General features: G+C 33.7%; 1 protein-coding gene and 1 long non-coding RNA gene across 2 annotated transcripts; both read right to left on the bottom strand.

Moving 5' to 3' along the window:
• Positions 1 to 4,947: 4,947 nt before the first annotated feature.
• On the bottom strand, positions 4,948 to 5,686 carry LOC148766854 (uncharacterized). Its single transcript, XR_016034354.1, has 3 exons — positions 5,643 to 5,686; positions 5,327 to 5,534; positions 4,948 to 5,220 (listed from the first exon to the last, which is right to left on the bottom strand). It is a non-coding gene; the product is annotated as an uncharacterized LOC148766854 (long non-coding RNA).
• A 10,495-nt stretch (positions 5,687 to 16,181) lies between these two features.
• Positions 16,182 to 22,928, bottom strand: LOC105967727 (hydroxyproline-rich glycoprotein family protein). Its single transcript, XM_012992344.2, has 10 exons — positions 22,485 to 22,928; positions 21,767 to 21,839; positions 20,103 to 20,177; positions 19,418 to 19,479; positions 19,267 to 19,335; positions 18,790 to 18,818; positions 18,476 to 18,683; positions 18,097 to 18,369; positions 17,892 to 17,933; positions 16,182 to 17,387 (listed from the first exon to the last, which is right to left on the bottom strand). Exons 1-10 carry the CDS (start codon positions 22,593 to 22,595, stop codon positions 16,395 to 16,397), a joined length of 1,935 nt encoding a protein of 644 aa, XP_012847798.2. The 5' UTR covers positions 22,596 to 22,928; the 3' UTR covers positions 16,182 to 16,394.
• Positions 22,929 to 24,190: the final 1,262 nt, after the last annotated feature.

The following is a 24,190-nucleotide window of genomic DNA, read 5'->3' as shown; positions in this document are numbered from 1 at the left end:
GAGAGGGGTGTCACAGGCTTGAAAGGCTCAAACGGTTCAAAGATGGCCCAAATCACTTCCCAAATTGCTCAACAATTTAATATTTCACTTTGTAAATTCATAAGACAAGTTCTAAAACCGAATAGCATATGATATAACATAAATTAACTCAAATTTTAAAACACAAAACTTTCAACCAAAGCAACGCATAATTCGAGATTCCTAACAATGACTCCTTCTTACGACACTTTGAATCAAAAGCTCACCAAAATTCCATCAAAATCAAGATAAAGCAAGCAATTTCATCATTAAACATCGGCCATCTTTCATCATCATGATTCATCGAAGCATTTATCTCAAACATTTTTTTTTTTCGAAAGAAATAACTAAAATAAAATAACTCAAATAAAAAAAAACTAAGGCATGCAAACTAAAAATTTAAAGCACATAAAAGCAAGTTATTTTCCACCCCCAAACTTAAAATTTACATTGCCCTCAATGTAATTAGCACGAAGTTTAAGGATAGAATACACCTGAATTAGTCGTCATGGCCATCTCCGGGCTGCTGAAATTTTCGATGTTTATTGTGCTTCTGTCCATCTGGCACGGCCGTGTCAGTTTTTGAACTGATTTCCGCACGGCCGTGCGAATTGCAAAGTTGGGGCAGTAGCCTTCTGTTTCTCGCACGGCCGTGTGAGATTAAAGTGTTTTTTTCACGCGGCCGCGCCCCGAGCCAAAATCAGACAGTAGCTTCCCCGATTTTCCACATGGTCGTGCTTGATTCAAACCTTTTTTGGTGCGGCCGTGTGAAGTGCAAAATTGCACTTTGACCCCTAAAAATAAAAAATAAAAAAAATTGCTTATTTCATTAGCTTGCATGCTTATAAAATAAATAAATAAAATAAAACAAGAAACATAAATAATAAAAAAACAAAAATCTCGGGTTGCCTCCCGAGAAGCGCTAAGTTTATAGTCTTCAGCCAGACTTTGTTCATTCTCTTCAATACCTTAGCTTTTGAACCCATCTCCTCACTTCCTTTTGGAGAAAGTCTTGAATAAATGGGTTGATCCGATTCTTTTTTCGACTGGTTCGCATAGGAATGCCCTTGAATTTATTATTCTTGATGTCATGAGGCTTGCCCACATCGTCTTTAAAACCCCAACTCGAGTTCATAAAATAAACTTGCTCCTTCCGACTACCGTTTCCGCCATCATCTCCTGCACTCAAAGATGCTTTCCCATGGTCCAAGATCGAAACGTCAATTTTTTCATGAGTTGTAAAATCCATAAGATCAATAGCAAAACAATCGTTATTATCACATGGATTTTTATTAGCACTAAAAACATTAAATTTGATCGTTTGATCATGCACCGTCATTGTAAGATCACCACTAGCACAATCAATTAGAGTTTTCGACGTGGCTAAAAACGGTCTCCCTAAAATAAGAGGTATCTCCCTATCTTCATCTATATCAAGTATAACGAAATCAACAGGGAAGATAAATTTGTTCACTTTTACTAGCACATTCTCTAAAATACCTTTTGGGTAAACTAAAGACCTATCGGCTAATTGAAGAGTTATAGCCGTCGGTTCAATCTCACCTAACCCAAGATTTTTATAAGTCGAATAAGGCATAAGATTAATGCTAGCGCCTTAATCAATGAGCGATCTAAAATTTTTACCTCCTATAGTACAAGGAATAGTGAACTTACCTGGATCGCCGAGTTTTTGTGGAAGGGGGCGTGTAAGAATTGCACTGCATTGCTCCGTGAGTTGGATCATCTCGTTCCCTTGCAATTTCTTCCTCTTTGTCACGAGATCCTTGAGGAATTTCACCCACTTTGGCATCTTTTGAAGAGCTTCGATAAAAGGGATGTTTATGTGAATCTCCTTCAACTTGTCCAAAAACCCTTGGTATTCGGCATCGAGCTTCTTCTTGAGAAACGTTTGAGGATATGGAATTGGAGGGGCTCGTGATTTCACTGGTGATGATAGTGATTCTTCATGAGTTGCTCCTTTTTTCCCCAATCACACTCGTCTTCTCGATTACGGTACTTCTCTTCTCTTTTCGTGGGTCTTCCTCCAATTGTCTCCCATTCTTTAAACTTACAGCATTGCACTGCTCGATGTTGCTCTTTCGAGGATCTTCCGTATTCGACGGTAGTGCTGCCGATGGCCTCGCGGTTAGCTGGGTTGCAAGTTGACCCATCTGTGTTCCCAAATTTCGGATGGAAGCTTGGGTGGTTGTCATAAATTGCGCCAAGATATTTGCGAGATCTCCACCTTGAGGTTGAGCTTGAGGTGGTGCTTGCCTTTGTCCTTGCTGATTTCCTCCCCATCCAAAGTTGGGGTGATCTTTCCATCCCGTATTATAGGTGTTGGAGTACGGGTTCCTCTGTTGTCGGTTGGTGTCATTCACGTAATTTAGAGACTCCGTTTCTTCTAAGCACTGGTTGGGACCGTTGATTGCATGGACTTGCTGAGTCTGCAAAGCTGCTACTTGCTTTGATAGCTTTTCTAACTGGGCGGTGATTGCGGTGACCCCGTCTAACTCCAAAATTCCTCCCGTCTTGGCGGCTCCGCTAATTGACCGGTCCGATGCCCGCATGTATTTGTTCCTTGCGATTCGCTCCAAAAGTTCGTACGCTTCGTCATAGGTCAAGCTCATGAACATACCACCAGCTGCTGAATCGAGCACCGTTCTCGAATTATCTTGCAATCCATCATAAAATATTTGAAGTTGCCGCCACTCTTGAAGTCCATGATTCGGGCATCTCCGAATTAATTGTTTGAACCGCTCCCACGTCTCGAATAGCGCTTCACCGGCTTCTTGTATGAAATTTTGTAATTCTCTCCGGATTCTTTCAGTTTTTGTTGGGGAGTTATATGTGTTCATGAAGAGTTGTGCTAGGTGGGGCCAAGACGAGATGGAGTGCGGTGCACGAGTTTGTAACCATTCTCGGGCTGCACCTTGTAAAGAGTGCTTGAACAGGCGGAGTTGCAGTGCTTCTGGTGAAACTCCGTTCATCTTATGCGAGTCGCACGTCTCGAGAAAATTGACCAAGTGGAGATGCGCATCTTCGTGAGCTAATCCGCTGAACAACCCATTGTTTTGGAGCATAGTAAGGAGTCCCGCTAGAATTTCGAAATTGTTGGCTTCAATGGGGGGCTGCTGGATGCTTGATTGAAACCCATTGAGTGTTGGAACGGTGTACTCATGCAATGCTTGTTGACGAGGTGGTGGATTAATTAGCTTAAGTTGCTCTTGCTCGTTGACGATATTTCCTGCCGCATTCGGTAGGCGCCCTTGGTCATCTCCCCTACGATTATTATCTTCTTCCATTGTCGCATAAAAAGTACCTAAAAAAAATAATAAAATAAAATAATTAAATACAATAAATAAAACGGCTGAAGTAAGAAAAATTGCTCAAATTTAATATTAGAATAAATAGATAATTCAGCCGTATTCCCCGGCAACGGCGCCAAAAACTTGTTGGGGCTAAATACCTAACACGCAAGTGCACGTATCGCAAACAAGTAGTAAAAGTGGACTCGTGAGAGTCGGATGTCGATCCCACAGGGAATACTCAAATTATCTAATCCTAAGTACCAAATTCTAACAATTATGATTTTTATCTAGCCTACGCAAAGTTGTCAAATTTAATCAACTAAATAATTAAACTAATTATAAAAGCAATTAAACACGAGAAAATATCAATAAAAACGGACCTAGGATTTTATCTTCCCCCTATGCAAGAATTGCTCACCCAAAACTCCTCAATTATGAAATATATGATTCATGATTAATAACCCGAGACACTAATTTACTCGTAACCCGCTGTCGCGTGTATTATGAGTCTATTATTCATAAACGGTTCACTATATGTCTATGCAAACAAATTATGAATAAAGCATTAACTAACAAGTCTCGTAAATGGCTACCTAAGGTGATATATGTATGTCTACGACACCACATGCAGTTGACACACTCATCCGGTGAAAACTACTCGAAGGCTCTTATACTTACCGTCTAATTATCAAAATAGCTCTGTCGAGTCAATCTCAATAATCACAGATAAAGCACATAAATTGATCAAGTTCATGCACTAACAATCATAACAAGTATAAGAAATAATCACAAAATCATAATTGCATAATCTCATGAAAACGGGTTCACCATCCCCACATAGGGTTCCAACAAAATCCTAGATTAAAAACTTAGCTACTCATGTTCTCTACGAAAAACATAATAAAAATATAAAAAGACATAGATTAAGAAAAGATAGATAAAGGAAGAATTGCGATGAAGAATTGTCAATTCTCCGGCTTCGATTTTTCGTTCTCTCGCTCCTCGCGATCCAAGGTTGTGTAAAAAGTCCTCTAATTCGTGCTTGGTTTGGGCTAAATAGATGTCCCAACTTGGTAGATGATTTTAGGTTTCCATGTGTGATTAAAAGTCCAAAATTGTCTCCAGCGTGTTTTGGCACGGCCGCGCGAAAATCAGTGCAATTCTCACACGGCCGCGCGAGAATCTCCGAAACCTTCTGCCCAAGTTCTGCAGTTGGCACGGGCGTCCCATTTTTAGGTGTAAATCTGGGACGGCCGTTCCGGGCCAATTCTTCAGATTTTTGATTATTTCAGTTTTGGCCCATATTTTCCCCAAAATTACAGTTTTGACCCCAAACTTTTCCAATTTTTCAATTTATACCTAAAATACAATAAATCAACTTTTTAAGCACCATTATCGTTAAATCACACCAAAAGCTCAAATAAAAAGGTACGATAAAGTGTAAAAATATACACTTAACGGGGAGAATGTCGCATCACTATTGTCCAGCTGTAGAAAATAAAAATATTCGTCTGAGTAACCATGCATGGATACATTAGCTCAAAAAATAAAGAATACTAAAAAAATATTTAAAAAGAGTTCAGTTGAGTATCGACACATGCTAAATTTGTACCTCCATCGAGTTCTTTATTGTAGAGACTTCTTCCATCGGACCATTTTGCCCATAGTCGAAACTTAATTCTCCCTCTTCAGGTGTTCCGAAACTATCTTCAGTGTCATCATCCTCGTCGTCATCATCATCATAACTTTCGTCATCTTCGTCGTCATAATTTTCACCCATATCATCATGTAGTCCACTAAACTGGTAATCAATATGATGTTGTTCAGCAAGTAATCTGACATGTGGCTCAATTGCCTCTAACGATCCAACTGCCTTCTTGAAGAAGTACAACTGTTTAAAATTAAAGCTCCACCGCATCAGTGAAGATATAACAAGAAATGACATAATCTCGTATTTAATGTTTTGCAGAAAATAAAAAAAATAAAAATAAATAAACCTGTGCAGCATGGTGTCGAGATGCCTATGTTAGAAAACTACGGGATTGTCCTTGTTTTAGAGATTTCATGCGGAAGAAGAATACGTTTGCTTCCTCGTCGTATTCATCGTGGGCTTCTTTCAGCGGAGGTCCAGGAAAACATTCGCCTTTACTGTTTCTTAACCTCACTTTTTCTTTCTGTTTCTTCATCAGATCTTCGAATATTTCTCTGAAAGTTATTTAAAACGACAATTTGTTAAATGGTATGATGTAAGAGAAAAACACTAAACGAGAGTAACAGTTTCGTTATTGAAGGGGTTCAAACAATCTTTTAGACCTTTTTCCATCACAGCGCTTCTTCATCTCCTGCACGAAGTAAAGAGCTGTAATCATGTTCATAATGCTATTATAACAAGTTTCTTTGCCCAAATGGTTAGATTTCTATCAAATCATTCTGGAACACGATATCAAGCTCCAAATTTAACATTTTTTGTGATGTTTCACATTAAATTTGGGTGGGTCCTTGGGTCGGGTCCCCAGGTCTGGGTCTACCTGTCGGGTAACCCTGTCGGGTCTCAGGTCCTTATATACAAAACCGAAATCGACCCATGCAAACTCGGGTCCGGGTCCAACACAGGCCCGGCCCGGACCCGACCCGACAATTGCCCCGCCCCATTGACCAGCCAATGTATGGGTCGGTTTCGGACACCCTTTTTCAAGACCCGAGACCCAGCGGACTCGACCCGAGACTCGGGACTCGGATGTTAATTGTAGCATTTTTGCCCAAAAATGCTTTAGGAGGAGTTCAAACTCGGGACAATTAAAAGAAATGCACATACTTACCACTAGGCCAAACGAGATATATGATAAAAATCTGACAGTAAACGTATATAATATAAAACTTCAATGTAAAATGATTTAATTGGTAGAAAAAGATGTTAAATAAATTCTTGATATTCATATTAATTATTATTAAATAATTTTAATTAAATTATTAACAAATGCAATATAAGAAATTTGGAAACATAAATATAGAATCGCGGTCAATACTATCAAACATCTATTATTAATTACTATATTCAATATAATTTTCACTATTGAAAAATATAAAATATTGAATCAAGTCAATAGATAAACATATGCGTTGAATTAATACAAACTCACTTAAGTTATTAAAATCGATAGTGTGATAAAAGGAATGAAAAATAAAATAAGATGTTTATTTAAAACAATAGATCGATTATAACTCATTTCAATTAATTTAAATTGATTAACCTTAATTATTGACAAGAACTTATTAAAATTATTGATTATTTTATCATAAATACAATTATTTACAAGAACATATTTATAACAAAAACATGAATGTATATTTTAACAAAATTAGATTATAACTCATTCCAATTAATTTTCCTACTTTAAAAATAAAACTATATATGATGAGTAGAATCAAAATATTATGATGTGATTTTTCTTTTAATAATTGGTTTAATTTGTAAAAATCGTAAGAATCGAATCGTAGATCATATTATTTAATTAATTTTTTTTACATTTACATTTTATTCAAAATTTGAATCGAATCGTAAAATTTAAATGGATTAAGCTCAAGTCCTTTCAGTTTATTGTTTTCTTTATTATATTATGTTTTATAATAAATTTAACTAAAATTGTTTAATAATAATAAATATGATAATTAATAATCTATTTAACGTTATTTATTATAATCATTTTACACTTTAAGTATCATTGTTATATAGAGTTTTTTCATGTTATTTATCAAATATCTAACATTTGTCATTGGTTAGGATTATGATTCATTTTCAAGGGACTTAAAGTTCAAAACCCAACTAAAATATTTTGAACAAAAAATGAAAAATCCGGACCCGGGCTTGATCCGCCTTCCCACGGGTCGGTGTCGAGTCCCGAAAAAAGTAGGACCCGAACCCAACCTGGTCCGTGGCCATGTTTATCTAGCACCATCTGTCACCCCCTTAAAGTTTATTTTTATCCACTATTAGTCCATATAAATAACGACTTTTTTTCCCCTTAAATAACCTTATATTTTAGCCCTCAAACAAAAAACCCCTACCCGGGTCCGTATCCACTTTTAGTCTTTAAATAAAGTATTTTTTTTCCCCTTAAATCACCCTATATTTTAACCCCCAAACAAAAGACCCCTATTTACAAGAAAGAAGAAAGAATTCGACTAATTCTTTCTGATTGCTGATTTTTTTTTTACTAAATCAAAATAACAATTTGTACTGCTTTGACATGGGTATATGTTTTTTTTTGTCCTCATATAAGAAATTTCCAAGTTATATTACGCGAGGGAGACATTACAGTGTCATATTGTAGGATTTCTTAACAAAAAAATAGTATTTAAACTAATCAAACATGAATTTTATTTCAATCGTTGCATTATTTTACTATAAGATATGTGCATCAGTGATCAGTGCACGAATCATAATTTACACGCGATTTGCACTTGATTGCCCGTGATTTGCACGTGAATTTCTTGGGGGTAAAGTTATTGAGTTATCATATTTTTATCAGCTCTTATTTTCTCGTTAACAATTTATTTTAATAACAGAAAGAAGAGCATGTGAAAATACGTTTGCAAGGGTGTGTATATAGATTAAAATATTGTATTCATCAAATTTACTAATAACACCATGTCACATGATTATATAAATGACTAATATAATTGCCAACATATTAATCACAACTCTCTCTCTCTCTCTCTCTCTCTCTCTCTCTCTCTCTCTCTCTCTCTCTCTCTCTCTCTCTCTCTCTCTCTCTCTCTCTCTCTCTCTCTCTCTCTCTCTCTCTCTCTCTCTCTCTCTCTCTCTCTCTCTCTCTCTCTCTCTCTCTCTCTCTCTCTCTCTCTCCCTCTCCCTCTCAAATTGTCCATTAATTACAACTCACTCTCTCGCTAACACACACACTCTCTCGATGGCAATTTACAACAATAAGAAAATATTGACTTTCGGGATATTAGGTACAAAATTTTGTTAATTATCTTTGTTTGTATTTATTTATTTTTTGAATATGAATGAATATTTACATTTTTTTTACAGGGAACATAATGTCATTCATCGTTTATCTCGTTCCTATGTAAGGTTTTATATCTGATTTGTATTTTTTTTAACAAAATTAATATTTATTGATAAAGGCTAATATACATATATTTTCTTTTGCAGATATACATTCCAAAAAATTTGGAGAGAAAAATCATCCGGAGGGCATACATTTATGCCCTACCTGGTTGCGATTTTCTCTTCTACCCTTTGGGTTTATTATGGATTATTAGACCGTAATGGTCTAATAATATCCATAAATCTCTTTGGGTGCTATGCACCATTGCCTCCCTCTCTCTCTCTCTCTCTCTCTCTCTCTCTCTCTCTCTCTCTCTCTCTCTCTCTCTCTCTTACATGGGGTTTTTCAGTCAAACATCCGTTCTAGTATTTGGATATCTAGGAAATTTTATGTCACTGATGGTCTACCTTGCTCCAATGTAAGTGTATTTAACTTTTATATTGTGTTAAAATATATTTAATTTTCGTTAAGAAATTCTAATACGTGTGTTTTGTTTTGCAGATTTACATTTAGAAAAATATATAAGGAAAAATCAACTGTAGAGCATACATTCATGTCTTACATTGTTGCATTTTTCTCGTCCATGTTATGGATGTACTACGGTTTATTAGGCTCAACAAAGCATATTATTTACATTAATATACTCGGATGTATTATAGAGTACATCTATATATTTATGTACATGTATTACGCATCTAAAACAATTAGAGTAACTATTATTTATTTATTTATTTTTTCTTCAAAATACACTTAATTGTAACTATTAATAATTTGAAATATTTACTTTTTGTAGATGAAAGTTGGGAAAATTTTGGGCCTAGGCATTGTTATTGTATTTGTGACAATTATTGTCACGTACTTAACACTGCAAAATAAAATTATATTCCGAATTAAGATTGTTGGATGGGTGGCAACTTTTTTCTCACTGATTGTATTTGGGGCACCAATTAAGAATGTGCTATGCATTTAAATTTTAGAAAATATTATGTTTTGTTTATTATAAATATTAACTATTTTTTTAGTTTCTTGTTTTATTTATATATATTGACATATTTTTATTTTTTGATAATTATATATTGAAAGATTGAAGTATTTAAGACCCGCAACAATGAATTTGTGCCCATCCTGACCGGGCTTGCATGGCTCGGATATGGGTTAGCCAAAAAAAATAGTAATAATAGTGAGTCATACTATATATTTCAGTTTATAGAGGCACAATCGGAACGTGCCGATCCGGCTCAAGAACGTTTATCATACTGTATATTTCAGTTTATTTCTCTATACATAACATTAAAGAATTAGCATTAAACAAAATCATATTTCTTTTTATTTTGAATTAGTATTTATTCTTGAAAACGCTCGTTCAGAAAAATAAGTATGAATTTGCATGTCTAACACATAATCACGTAACATGAACGATACTTGCACGCGGTTTGCACTTGATTGCCCGTGATTTGCACGTGAATTGGCTAAGGGTAAAGTTATTGAATTATTATATTTTTATGAGCTCTTATTTTTGCGTTAACAACTTACTTTAATAACAGAAAGAAGAGCATGTAAAAATACATTGGCAAAGGTGTTTATGTAGATCAAAATACTGCATTCATCAAATTTAATATAAAGTAAATAGACAATGAGCATATATATAAGCCTACGCACTTTCAGGTTATTGGTAAATTAAATAAATACTTGTTTAGTAAAATAGGTTCATAAAATAAATTATGATTTAAGTTTGAACTATTCAATTTAAAATAGAGAATGAATAGTATCTTTCATGACTATTGGAGTCCAAGAGTTGAAACACATGGTTGATTTATCGATGATTATCTCCTATCATGACACCCTAGCATAGCGGTCTAGAATCACTTTTAGGATGGTAGAGTCCTCAGCCGTAGTCGGCTCGACAGAAAAGGAGAGTGTCGTCAGCGAAACAAAGATTCGAGATGGTGGGCGCCATAGGGGCTATCTGTATCCGTGCAATTCACCTTCCACCACCGCCCAGTGGACCATCGCTATAAGGGTCTCTGCACAACAAATAAAGAGATACGGAGAAAGGGGGTCGCCTTGTCTCTACTTTGTGGATGAAAGTTGAGAAATCGTTGGCTGTAGGCAATGTTATAGTATTTGTGACAATTATTGTCACGTACTCAACAATGCAAAATGATATTATAATATACCGAATTAAAATTGTTGGGTGGGTGTCAACATTTTCCTCCTTGATTGTATTTGGCGCGCCTATAAAGAATGTGGTATGCGTTTGAATTTCAAAAATTAAATATTACGTTATGTGTAATTATAAATATTAATTTATTTATTTTTGTATTTTGTAAATATGTATTGACAGATTGAAGCTTTTCAGACAGGTAGCAATGAGTTTGTGCCCATCCAAATGATATGCACACTAAATTATGTGAGGCTCGGATATGGGTTGGCGACAAATCAAATGCCAATAATAGTAAATCACACTAAATTAAATTGTTGCTTAAAAATATATATATCTAATTTGAATGGAGCTATTTGATAAAAAAAAAAAAAAAAAAAAAAAAAAAGAAAAAAAAAATAACAAAACAAAAAAAAAAAAAAAAAAAGCATTCGATTTTGACTCCTGGTAAATCCATTTTTTTAATTGATATTTGCTGTAAATCCAATCAACTCAAAATACCTTATATTCCCCAACTATTTCAATAAATTACAAAGCCGCTTTCTTTCTCGAATAAACAACAACATAACATTCAAGCAAAACAAATATGTTCATACATCTACAATTTGTTTATCAAGGTAGATAATATGAAACTTACACAAATTACAAAAACTACGAAAACTAGTCTGTATATTTGTAACGCTGCTTTCCTGCTCATACAATCGTGGAAGAATTTCTGAGAATTATAATTCTCACTACGATAAAAACGGTAATCTACAATCAAGGAACGGGATTCGTGGATTTGTTTAAAGTTTAAACATGGTATATATATATATATATATATATATATATATATATATATATATATATATATATATATATATATATACATGGAAGAGAATCTTTTATTTTCAATCTTAAATTTAAAATATACCTTATTTTTTTTTTTTTTTTGAGTAAATTCAAGTCTATTACAAGGGGAAGTAGGGGAGGGGGGGACTCGAACCCTAGACCGTTACCCTATTGGTAAAGGCTAGGTACCAACTCTCCTAATGAGGGTTGGTAAATATACCTTATTTTTAACTAAGGGTATAATGGTGATACTTAATTAATTTTTATTAATAAAAGTGGCTTTGAATTTATCTTAAGAATGTGAAATAAATTTGGGTCAGTTGTAACTGCACTTGTGTGATGGGAGATTTTTGTCAAATTTTCTCAATTTGAATATTTTGTTTTGCAGATACTGTATGCAGTTGGAATCATCGTTTCCCTATTGCAAATAGGGGTCGGGCCGTGGGCCTTCAGAACCAATCAAGTAGCCGTTATTCTTATCTATCTTTTTATTTAATTTTCGTCGGATCTATTAATAAGACAAGTATTGTATTTGTATACGTAAGTTAGTAATTATTTCACTCAATCATACGTATGAACTGTTTATTTTATTATTATACATAGGAGTTGGTACCTAGTCTATACTGTTAAAGTAGAGGTATACTGTTAAAGTAGAGGTCCAGGTTCGAATTTCATACAATTTTCTTTCTCTTCTCTTGAATTTCGCCCATAATTTTTCGCCAAAAATTTATACATGTATCTGTAAATTATATTTATTTTTTACCCTCACAAAATGTACTCTAATTTTGTTTCATTTGAGAGATAGGTGTGTGTATAATAGATTTAGCAGATAGTAATATTTGAACACGTACACAACATTTAGGAATTAGGGCTTGAAATTAATTCGGTTTAAAGTTCGTCGTTGGCACCAGACAAAGTTCTTTGTACCACCATCATAACAAACGCAGAAAAATTGTGGTTTATAACGAACGAATATCTGCTTCCTTTAATTAGGTCAGAATAGGAGAAAAGAAACAAAGAAAAATGCTTGTATAGAAAAATAAGTACGAATTTGTGCATGCGCCATTTAATCATACAGACACTTTTTTTTACCATTCTTGAAAAATCAAAAGGTAAATATCCTCAAAAACTCTCTCAGGCTTTTGGACTTCGATTTCAGATCCCCACCGAGACGATAACAGATCGGAGGTAATTCTTACCTTGTTTTGATTGTTTTGTTACGTAGATTACGATTATTGGATTTTTTTTTAAACGGAGCATTTGGTATTACTCGCATGATTCTACACGAGTATAGTGGAGTTACTCGTGTAAAACCACGCGAGTAGATGAATATATTTTTTTTATTATTTTATTATTTTTTTTAAAATACGTATGTTATTGATTGAAAAATATTTAAAAAAAAAAATGGAAGTCGTGTGTTATTATGCGAACAGGGGGTTTGTGCTCGTGTCAAACCACGCGAGCTCAGATGATCGAGCTCGCCTAAAATCACACGAGTTCTATTTTTTTCTTTTTTTATTTTTTTTTTATATTTTTTTTATTTTTTTAAATTAAATACTAATTTCGTTTTTCTGTTAAATTGTAGATGGCGGATGTAGAGGGAAAAGTTTAATGAGTCAAGTTGTGGGAAAAGGTAAGAGTTTAATGAAAGCTTTGGGTCGGAAGTCGAACAATCCGGATCGTATTGGAGATCGGGGAGTTCTGAAACAGTTCATCCGAACTATATGAAGTGGTATGTGAAATGTACGCACCAGTATTTGTGCAACCCCACAAGAGCGTCAGTTCAGTTCAGCCCGTTGTTGCTCCCCCCACCAGATCAGCCGTTTGCGAACGAGATAGTTCGTCTCCTATTTCCGACCGTGTACGGACAGAATGGGCGTGATGCGGCAGAACAATTTATGTCAATCCAGCCACAAGTACTTGATTTGATGATGCCCCGTGCTCAATATCTCCATCTTGTACCCGGACGGGAAGGGGGTCGTGGGGGACCAAGGCCTAGGGGTAGGGGTTCGAGGGTTAGACAGTAGGATGGTTATGACATTTGTTTTCCGTTTTGACTATTGTTTTCCATTTTCATTGGTTCTGTATTAGGATGATTGTTTCTCGTTTTTCTATTTTGATTGAGTTGAACAATTACTCGTTTTTCTATTTTTATTGTTTTGAACGATTACTCAATTTTCTATTTTGATTGTGTTGGACGATTACTCGATTTTCTATTTTTATTGTGTCAAAAAATTACTTTGTGTTCTATTTTTTATTTTAAATATGTTGAAACCAAAAAATAAAAAAATGTACTCGCTTAGTTTTACGCGAACAAAGAACATGTACTCGTGTAATTCTACGCGAGCAAAAGCTCTCTGTTCGCGTAAAACTACGCGAGTACAATTTTTAATTTTTTTTTAATTTATTTTTTGTACGAGTTAATTTAAAAAAAATAATTAAAAAAAAAATTGTGCTCGTGTGATTTAACACGAGCACCAACTCAGGTCTCGCGTATATTCACACGACCACTGAGAAGGTGCTCGCGTAAAATAACACGAACAAAAAAAAAATCATCTCCTCGTGTGATTTTGCGCGAACACATGACATGTGGTCGCGCAAAATCACACGACCACAAGAAAAAAATATATCCAAGTACTCGTGTGATATTACGCGAGTACATGCCATGTGCTCGCGTAATATCACACGAGTACTTGAAGATTCGAGAAAAAAACAAAAATATTACTTTTGGGTCTATACTCGTTGGATCCATTTCAGAAATTGTTGAATATCTAATTTTTTTTAATTGAATATTCAAATTCGATTTTTAAATAACTATAGGATTTGGTAAAAAAAAATTGTAAAAATGAAAAAACTTAAAGTAAAAAGGTAAAAAGTTATCATAAAAAAATGTATGTACACTAAAATGGCGTCTGCATATATAACCACCCTTATCTACATGAATTAGTAGAGATGCTATTATTAGAACCCTATAAATATAAATGTAAGTATAAATATAAATATACTAGTTTAAGTTATGATTAAATGTAAGTATAAATATAAAAATACTAGTTTAAGTTATGATGCAATGAGTGCGCAAGGTGAGTTTCAAAATCGGGTTATATTACAAACAACCCCATTGAAATTTTACTAATTATTAGTTGGTATAATTATTCAATTTAAGAAAATTATACCCATAATCTACACCCAAATCTTTTCAAAAAATTATTCCCCTCAGCACGCTAATTTAGTTTTTTTTCCTTTTCTTTTTTTTTATTTTGTTTAATAGTTTTCTTTATTTCGAATTAAAAGAAATTTTTTGTAATTATTTTATTTATTTATTTTTTCGGTTTTTATTTTAAATTATTCTTTTTCTTATTTATATTTTTCCTTTTTTTTATTTTAATTTAAAAAAATGGTTTTATTTTTATTTTCATTTTTTCATGCTTTTTCTTTTTTCTTAATTTCGATTTTTTTTTTTTTTTAAAAATTATTTTATTTCCAGTTTTTTTTAAATAAAAACCACTCTATATAAACATGAAAATCACTTTATATAAACAACTATATAACACATGAAAACCACTATGTATAACAAGTTAACAACTATATAACATGAAAACCACTCTGTATAACAACTATGTAAACTTGAAAACCACTCTATATAACAACTATGTCAACATAAAAACCACTTTGTATAAACAGTTATATAAACACGAAAACCACTCTCTATAACAACTATGTCATACATGAAAACCACTATGTATAATAGCTATGTAAACATGAAAACCACTCCGTATAATTACAAATTTCCACGACCAACAATCATTAAAATAAAATAAATAAAAATATTGAATAAAAACACAAACATATATTATATCTCTGCAATTATATTGGATTTTTTGAAGCTCCCAATGGAGAAAAGTGAGAGAAAAAAATATGTAGAGAGAGAAAATGAGAGATCATTGTTAATAGGTAAACAAACAGTAACACCCCTAAAAAAATTAAAGGGTTCTTCTTTGTTTGCTTGTTTTTGTGTTTTCCATGGTGGGTTGGTGTTATTAAATCTTGAGTTTGCCGTACGATTAAAATTAGGGGTATCATTAAAAATTTAAAATAAAATTGGGTTCATTGTAATAATACTTGTGTAATGAAAGGATTTTTGTCAAATTATCCCTTCAAAATCCTCAACCAAAACAGCGTCGTTCTTCATTGTCCATCCATGCCTACAATTATTGGCCGCCTTCTTTTGATTCACGGTGCTCTAATAGTACTGCATTTATTACTTTATCTAACAATCAATTAAAAAAAATATTATAGCTTAAAGCCATATATTTACAATATTATTCTTTTTTTCCCCAAGTTTCTCCCAAATTTGTATTAGTTGAATTTAAACATAAGTTTGTTCTATGATTTTATTTGGTCCCTATGTGGCATAAATTATTAAGATTTTCGTTCATAAACAGGAATAAATATTTTACAACCCATTTATCATTTTAAATATTTGTTTTTTTTTTAATTGAATTCTTCTAAAGAAAAGAACGCAATAATGCTTTTATTGGTGTGTTCCGCAATTTGGAATCAAGGTGCTGAGCTTTACATGATATGGTTTTCCCATGTATTTCTTTTTTCTATTTTTTAAGTTGAAAGAATTAAAGAATATAATTTTTCTCTGATTTGCCAATCAAATTTGTTCGGTGGAAAAGAGACGCTTGCGATGAAATTGTATTACTCCCTCCGTATTTTTATGTATACTAGCCAATTTTATTTTCGCATATTAAGTATCACTTCAGAATTTTAATGTATGACAACTTTTTCCTTCTCCAGCTTTACCCTAGTATTAATTACAGATTAATGAAGTAATAAAGAGAAGTTCGAAAATACAGTTTTTACTTCTACAATTAAGGCTATTTAACAACTTTCTTAATTATTGTGCATTAATCGATCATAAACGACACTTAAAAAGAAATGGAGGGAGTACTTACTGTATAAGGGATTTCAAATTTTCGCTGCATCTACTTCATTTCATCTATTAGGGGATGATGTTGGTTGAACATTAGTCAACGAAATTGGTGTCAAAGGAGGCGAAGCAATATCTTCCGCCATCTTCATATTCTGAGAACCTTCTAGAGGAACACGTAACCCTACTTCCATCAGACCACCGCCAGCTGGAATCGAATAGCTTCGGGGCAGACCCTGAGGTGGCGCTGGGAGTGCCGATGTCGTCGTACTCATAGTCGATGTTGATACAGATGCAGTTGACATTTCATTTCTTTTCGATATTAAAGGACCCGAATGAGAGGGTCTTCTAGAAGCTATTAGATGAGCTGGCGGGCGAGGCAGCTCGTGCAGTTCGCTTATTTTAGGCGACGACACAAAAGTAGGCGAAAGGCGCGAAGACAGCTTCGGAGTTGATGTTGGACGTGGTAGTGGGGTCCGCAGTAGGGACCCGGAGAACGGAGGTGGGAATGGTGACGTGGCGATGGGCCCACTGGCTGTGAGATTCGGATTGCTCGACCATGGCTTCGCTGATAATGGACCGGAGAAAGCTTGGCGTTTGGCTTTCTTGGCATAGGATGCGACGTTTGGATCGAGCTGTTTGAATGTAAGGCCTTCTGAAAATGGAGGGGGCAAAGGGGTTGCTTTTGTGGTGGGGTTGTTGCTCTCTTTAAGTAGCGATTGTGTGTCTAAGATGATTGGTCCGGATAATTTGTCGCTCGTCTGATGGAATTTCTCGTACTTGTTCTGATCTAAGGGGGACGAGTGCCGAAGGTTTAGGACAGGTTGCTGCCTTGTTTGAGGAACTTCGTTAAATAACTTTCCAGAACTCGGGATCTTTGTCTCGTCTGGTGTAGGTAAGACGTAGGAAGTGAACTTGCGTGACGGTGAAGGCCCGATCGGTGTCATTCGCTCGGTTGAATCGGTTCTTTTCTCGGGAAAAAGAGGCGCTGATTTGCTGATTACTCTGGCCCCTTTTTGGAATGAAAAGGAATTTCGAGCAGGACTTTGTAAATTTTCCTGCAAAACCATTTAAAATTCAGCAATTTATTCCCATAACTATCTAATCATGTTTCAACTTCTTCCAAAAACAATTCTTATCCAAGACACAAGTTCAAAGAGGAGAGTAAAAGGGAGAGCAGAAGCTGGAGAACCAAATTTAAACCAAGAACTCGAAAGCAGCATGTATAAAAACTTAGGGCAAATTACGGCCACCCCTGAGTTATGGTCAAATTACGAAAAACCCCCTCCTGTTTGGGTAATTACAGCCACCCCTCAACTATGTATTATCTTACAAAAAGACCCCTCCAGAGGTAAATTTAGGGATGTTATTTCGGTAAAACCGAACCGAAAGTTCGGTACGCCAACATTTCATACCGTTTACCGAACTGAATATACGTTTTGGTTCGGTAAATAACCGAATTACATAAATTTTATGTAAAAATATTTAAAAGGAGGGGGGTTGTTGTAATTACCCAAACAAGAGAAAGAACTATTGACAACAACACAGGAGACGAAGCTTACCAGCTTTAGTTCAGGGGAGAATGTCGCATCGGTATTGTCCAACTGTAGAAAATAAACATATTCGTCTGAGTAACCATGCATGGATACATTAGCTCAAAAAATATTTAAATTTAAATAGATTCAAGTGAGCAAGTCAAACAAAAGGGATGACATAAGTATCAACTTAAAGATTCCAGTTGAGTATCAACACATGCTAAATTTGTACCTCCATCGAGTTCTTTATTGTAGAGACTTCTTCCACTGGACCATTTTGCCCATAGTCGAAACTTAATTCTCCTTCTTCAGGTGTTCCGAAACTATCTTCAGTATCATCATCCTCGTCATCATCATCATCATAACTTTCGTCATCTTCATCATAATTTTCGCCCATATCATGTAATCCACTAAACTGGTAATCAATATGATGTTGTTCAGCAAGTAATCTGACATGCGGCTCAATTGCCTCTAACGATCCAACTGCCTTCTTGAAGAAGTACAACTGTTTAAAATTAAAGCTCCACCTCATCAATGAAGATATAACAAGAAATGACATAATCACGTATTTAATGTTTTGCAGAAAATAAAAAAAATAAAAAAAAATAAACCTGTGCAGCATGGTGTCGAGATGCCTGTGTTAGAAAACTACGGGATTGTCCTTGTTTTAGAGATTTCATGCGGAAGACGAATACGTTTGCCTCCTCGTCATATTCATCGTGGGCTTCTTTCAGCGGAGGTCCAGGAAAACATTCGCCTTTACTGTTTCTTAACCTCACTTTTTCTTTCTGTTTCTTCATCAGTTCTTCAAATATTTCTCTGGAAGTTATTTAAAATGACAATTTGTTAAATGGTATGATGTAAGAGAAAAACACTAAACGAGAGTAACAGTTTCGTAATTGGAGGGTTTAAAACAATCTTAGACCTTTTTCCATCACACCGCTTCTTCATCTCCTGCACGAGGTAAAAAGCTATAAGCATATATTGCGGACAAAGAAACAAGAGGTAGAGATTTTCTCTGGATTATTTTTCTTCGTGTAATGTCAATATGTTCAAAGGGAGCGGCTAAAACAAATACCGTTTTTTTCTCACTTCAATACCACCAACATAAAAAATAAAAAATAAATAGATAATAAATAGGTAATGACATTATTACCCTTAATAAAATCAATACCCCACACAAAATTTGTGTGTGGAATTGATTTTATTAAAGGTATTAATGTTATTACGTATTTTATATATTTTTTATGTTGGTGGTATTGAAGTGAGAAAAAAACGATATTTGTTTTAGCCGTCCCCATGTTCAAAACACGAGCAATGCAGTTACCCTGGGCTATTCCAAAGAAATTTCTGAAAAAAAAAACACACACACACACACACAGTATAATCTGTGAGAGCTGACCTCTACTATTCGAAGTTCATTCAGAAGAGACTCGGATGGGATTGTTATTGTCTGGAATATATGAGAGCGCTGAAATACAAGATAAATAGTTCAGAGAAAGAACTTAAGGCATGAAATAGAAATTAACACATACAAATCAGTTAACACTCACGTAACCATCAACAAGTTTTTGAAGTTCAAACTGTACTTTGCCCAGCATTAATAAAACCTTCCCTGCGAATAAAAGCTATTAGTTCTTTCGAAAGAGGAAAAGTATGCTTATAATTAAGTCCAAAGCAAATAGCCAGAGATTATAAACAGAAATCAATGAAAGAGAAAATTAAAAGCGTATGCTAATAAGTGTACTATTGTGCTTTTTTATTTTTTTGTTTGTCGGGACCGTTTGCCATGTAAATTGTTGGGAAATAAGAGGCTTACGTATCATATATGAGAATACATACGTAAGAACTTTTGAAGCATGGGCGAAAACTTAAATCGTGTGCATGGCGAGAATAAATGCAACGTTTTCTCAAGAAAATATTTAGAAGTTCACAAGAAAGAAATGGTAAGGCAGATGATGTTATTAATGTCTAAGAGATTGTAATCATATTCACTACAGCAGAGCTGAAGTGGGAAAAAAAATATAAAAATAAAATAATAATAAAATGAGTGATAAAGGTCCTCAACTTTTGTCCGAAAAGACAAATCATGATGCGCTGGATTAACGGCTGCCGCATACAAATGCAAAAAATCGATACAAATCTCAAATAATCATACATTTAAACAATTGTCGAAAACCATCTACCGTTTCTTCCAATGAATAACATGTGTATATGCATGGGAGAGATTTTGCTTACCACTTTCTTCATCGTCATTCAGGGCTGTTTTTTCAAGAAGACAATCACCCATTTCCCTTAACGACTCTGAAAATTCTGAAAAATGGAGGCTTGATTAGAAGTAGATTAATGAAATAAAGCAAATTAATATTAAAATAATTAGTATATATTGATCTGAGGACACAAGATTATATAAATATAACCATCCCCATGCAAAATATACTCACGTACAGCTGTCATAACAAAAACAGCTAAATTCTGGAATCAATAACACATTTATTCCTGTAAGTATCCAATATATACTTTAAGCAATTAATGAATATCTTGGAATTATCAAATACACTAAAAACAGTAACACAACCCACAAGCCTAGCTAGGAATTAATACCCCATTCCTGTCAATTTTAATCAAATTCCTTTTCAATAATTTAAAATTCCCACTATTTCGTATTAAAATATATATATATATATATATATATATATATATATATATATATATATATATATATATATATATATATATATATATATATATTTATTAAATTGCGTCCTAAGACCCAATGAGATGTAATCTTCCATTGATTCAATGAGAACAGCAAAAAAAAGGACATGTTAAACAAAGACTTCTCAAAGGCTGAGCACAAGAATCAAAGAACATTCATATATATTTCCCAAAACTAGAAACTGCATTGGGGAAAACGTGGAAGAATAAATTGTTTTACTAAGTGTCCCCGAAAAATTAAAATTGATTATATAACGAAGGGGTTGCATAAATAAGAATAATAAAATACAATTTTTTTTAGAAGAATAGCATATGCCCTCGACCAACGTGACTTCTTAAGAAGCTTGAAGGTTGAAGCGCATTTAAGAAATGGTGACATGTTTGAAAAACATTGCTAGATGGTCTTGAAATGCAGAACCATTTATGTTTTGTTTTCTCCAGTTACATGCATCCCAGTTTTCAAAGTCAATTTTTTTCCATAATGTTTGGCATATATGAAAGCCTTCACAATGATGTTCTTTTTCTGTATTTGATTTTGTTAGACCCTATCGGCACATTTGTTTCTTGATGTGCTTTCAGAACATGAGACACGATAATCAAGAGACTGTCAAATTAGACATTTTCACCATAAAACAAATAGGCCTGTCTCCAAGTTATCAATTTACATAAACAGTAACTCCGACTTCAGAGAAGCATAAAACTTAAATATAACTCTATTTAATGAATTTCAAAGAATATTCTCTTGTCCCTATACAGGAAGTTTTTAAAGCCTTTCAAAGTCTAAAATTTATCAGATATGCAGGTAGTGTCAATTTGAGCAATTTAATTTTCAAATTTATGCTCTAAAAACTGATGCATGCTTTCTTTTATCTTGGTCTGCGTAAAATTTAACTAAGAAATGAACTCCGAAAGAGAACTCTAAAAGTGCTTTTCATATGCCTAGTGGCTAAGAGACAATAAAATGCAAACGAAACTTACCGGCCACTACTCAATATATACTAGTGAATAACTCAATATCAACACAAATCAAAGCAAAAACAAGTCAGAAACTGAAGATTTCAATGTCGTTATCAAGATATATTCAATTTTAAAATTGAAACTTCATTAGTAATGCCAACTTATTGCATAATTTCACATAAGGAGAAAGTGAAAGATATAAAGATTTCTCGGTATAAGCTAGATACCATATACACTGTTCGCAGTCGCGGCTGCAGCAGAAAGTAACCTATCGTAGCAATCTCTCATGTCATTCATATCCTGATTGACACAAAAAAAAAAAAAAAAAAAAAAAAAAAAACATATATATATCAGAAAAACTAAAGCATAGAAAGTGAAATCAATAAAGTTCTGGCAAATAATTACATACTATAAAATTCTACGAAGTACAGGTGTTAACCATCAATGGCAAATGTCGACTTTATTTATTACAACTCAAAATACTGAATGTAAATGTTTCCTTCCCTCTTCTTTTTCCTTCTAAAAGTACAAAATTTCAAAAACCGAATTCATATTTATACTTTCTTTACTTTTTCTATTCAACATTTTTTCGATTCTCCGATTGAATAATTGTGAACCATAAAGTTCATTACCTTAAGATGGCAAGGCACCAAACAAACCACTTCAAGTACAAACAAAAAAACTGCAAGTCTACCAATCCAATTTAAACACCATATAAAATATTAATCACAACATCTATACATACTTCATGAGAGATAATTGACCAGCCAAAGCTACATATACACCTTGTTCGAGGAAAAATTTCAATCACAAACAAAAAATTCTCCATTCCTAAGTTCTGCAAATAAATTAGCTAACTATACCCTAAATTTCCCACTAAAAAATAAATTAATAAACAAAAAAAAATGGCGAAATTCTTAAAATCAATAATTCACAGAAATATACCTGTGTGGCTCGAGCGAGTTCATCTTGAGCCAGAGATTGGTGCAGCTTCTCCGCTCTTCTATCGTGCCTATGCGCGGCAAATTTCTGCAATTTCTTCAGCGATGTCTTCATCTTTTTTTTTCTCTCTCTAAATAATACACCAATCGAAATATCTATCGACGCATCACATCTTAATTTGGAAAGGAAAAAATTGAAAGGTGTGAGAGTAGAATTGATGAGTGATAATGAAACCCTAGATCAAATTGACTGTTACAAATGAGAATGAAGAATGTGGAATTCAATTTTCCACGGAAACTGAAGTAGGTCGCCATTGTTTATTTTCCTTGCGTCAAATATGGATGGCCCGCGCCTCGTTGCGGGTTGAAATTATAAGGTCCATACCCGCCCCGTTTTGTACCCACGGGTACCCCACCCGTTTAACAACCCATTTCTTTTATTTTTTCTAGGAGTGGAAATTGGACGCAATGGATGGGAAATAACTTTTTTGGAAAATTTTCAATTTTTTCATAAGTAAAATGTGGGTTCCAATTTCTGTTTCAAAAAATTCGGAATGCAAAAATTCATTCCGATTTCGGAATGCCTCGAAATTGGCGGAATTTCGGAAATTATATTATTTTATAATATTTTGTTCCAGATTCGGATATAATGGAAACTTTCACAATATTTTTCTATCTTTTTAAAAATTTGCATGAAAATGTAAGAAAATCTAAACGATAATTCGACAAAACGCAATAATTAAAAACATATGTCGAAACAACAAATTGAAACATCGATTTTCTTATAAGGAAAAAAATGCAACATAAAGTTTCTGATACCGATTTATCTTTTCTACAGCTTTAATTTACTTGAGCATTCGATATTTATATTTTTCATATAAAATATAACATAAGTTATATAATCAAATTACAAATTATATCATAAAATTATGTTATATATTTCAAAAAAGCATAGAAATATTCGGATTTAAAATCGGATCGGAAATCGGAATGTCTGGTAATTTTATATACCATTCCAATTTCGTTCCAAATAAATTTGAAAGAATCGGAAATAGAAACTTTGAAAATCGAAATGAAAAATACAGTTCCAAATTCGGATATTTTCGAATCAGATTGGCGGAATTTGAAAATTCCATTCCGATTTTCACCCCTAATATTTTCTCATGCATTGGGTTTTTCATTTACTATTTATCTTAAGGGAATTTAAATGAATTTGAAAATGAAGCCCCTAAGATATTTTTTCAAGTTCATCGAAATTGCAAGAACAACCTTTTACTATTCTTAGTATCTTACTCAAGAAGCTTACAAACCCACAACAACTTTATAAATTGAACTGGAGACTTCAAGTGTTTTCTCATCTTTCTTACTACACATCTTAAAGATGAAAGATCAAAATCTCTTTATTTTTTTCTTTTTCGTCTCCATTCCTGAAATTCTTAGCATAGCGAGGCCCAGCGGCGGTACTTCATAGGGGCAGGGGGGGCAGTTGACCCCCCAAGAAAAAAAATAAAAAAAAAAATTTTGCTGTTTTGGCATAATAATTTTTTAATATTACTTTTGGCCCCCCCAAAGGTTTTGTAAATATGTATCTTAACCCTTAATTTTTTTTGTTTATTCTCCACAATTTTATATAAATTATAGATATATATTATATTTAATATAAAAATATAAAATAAAATGGTTAAAACTTGTACTATTTTAAATAAAATT

The sequence above is a fragment of the Erythranthe guttata genome, chromosome 11 (genome assembly GCF_056151865.1).
Source record: "Erythranthe guttata isolate IM_541 chromosome 11, IM_541, whole genome shotgun sequence".
In the NCBI taxonomy this organism is placed as follows: Eukaryota; Viridiplantae; Streptophyta; class Magnoliopsida; order Lamiales; family Phrymaceae; genus Erythranthe; species Erythranthe guttata.
The sequence above is the reverse complement of the archived record's forward strand: the minus strand, read 5'-3'. Positions and strand labels throughout refer to the sequence as shown.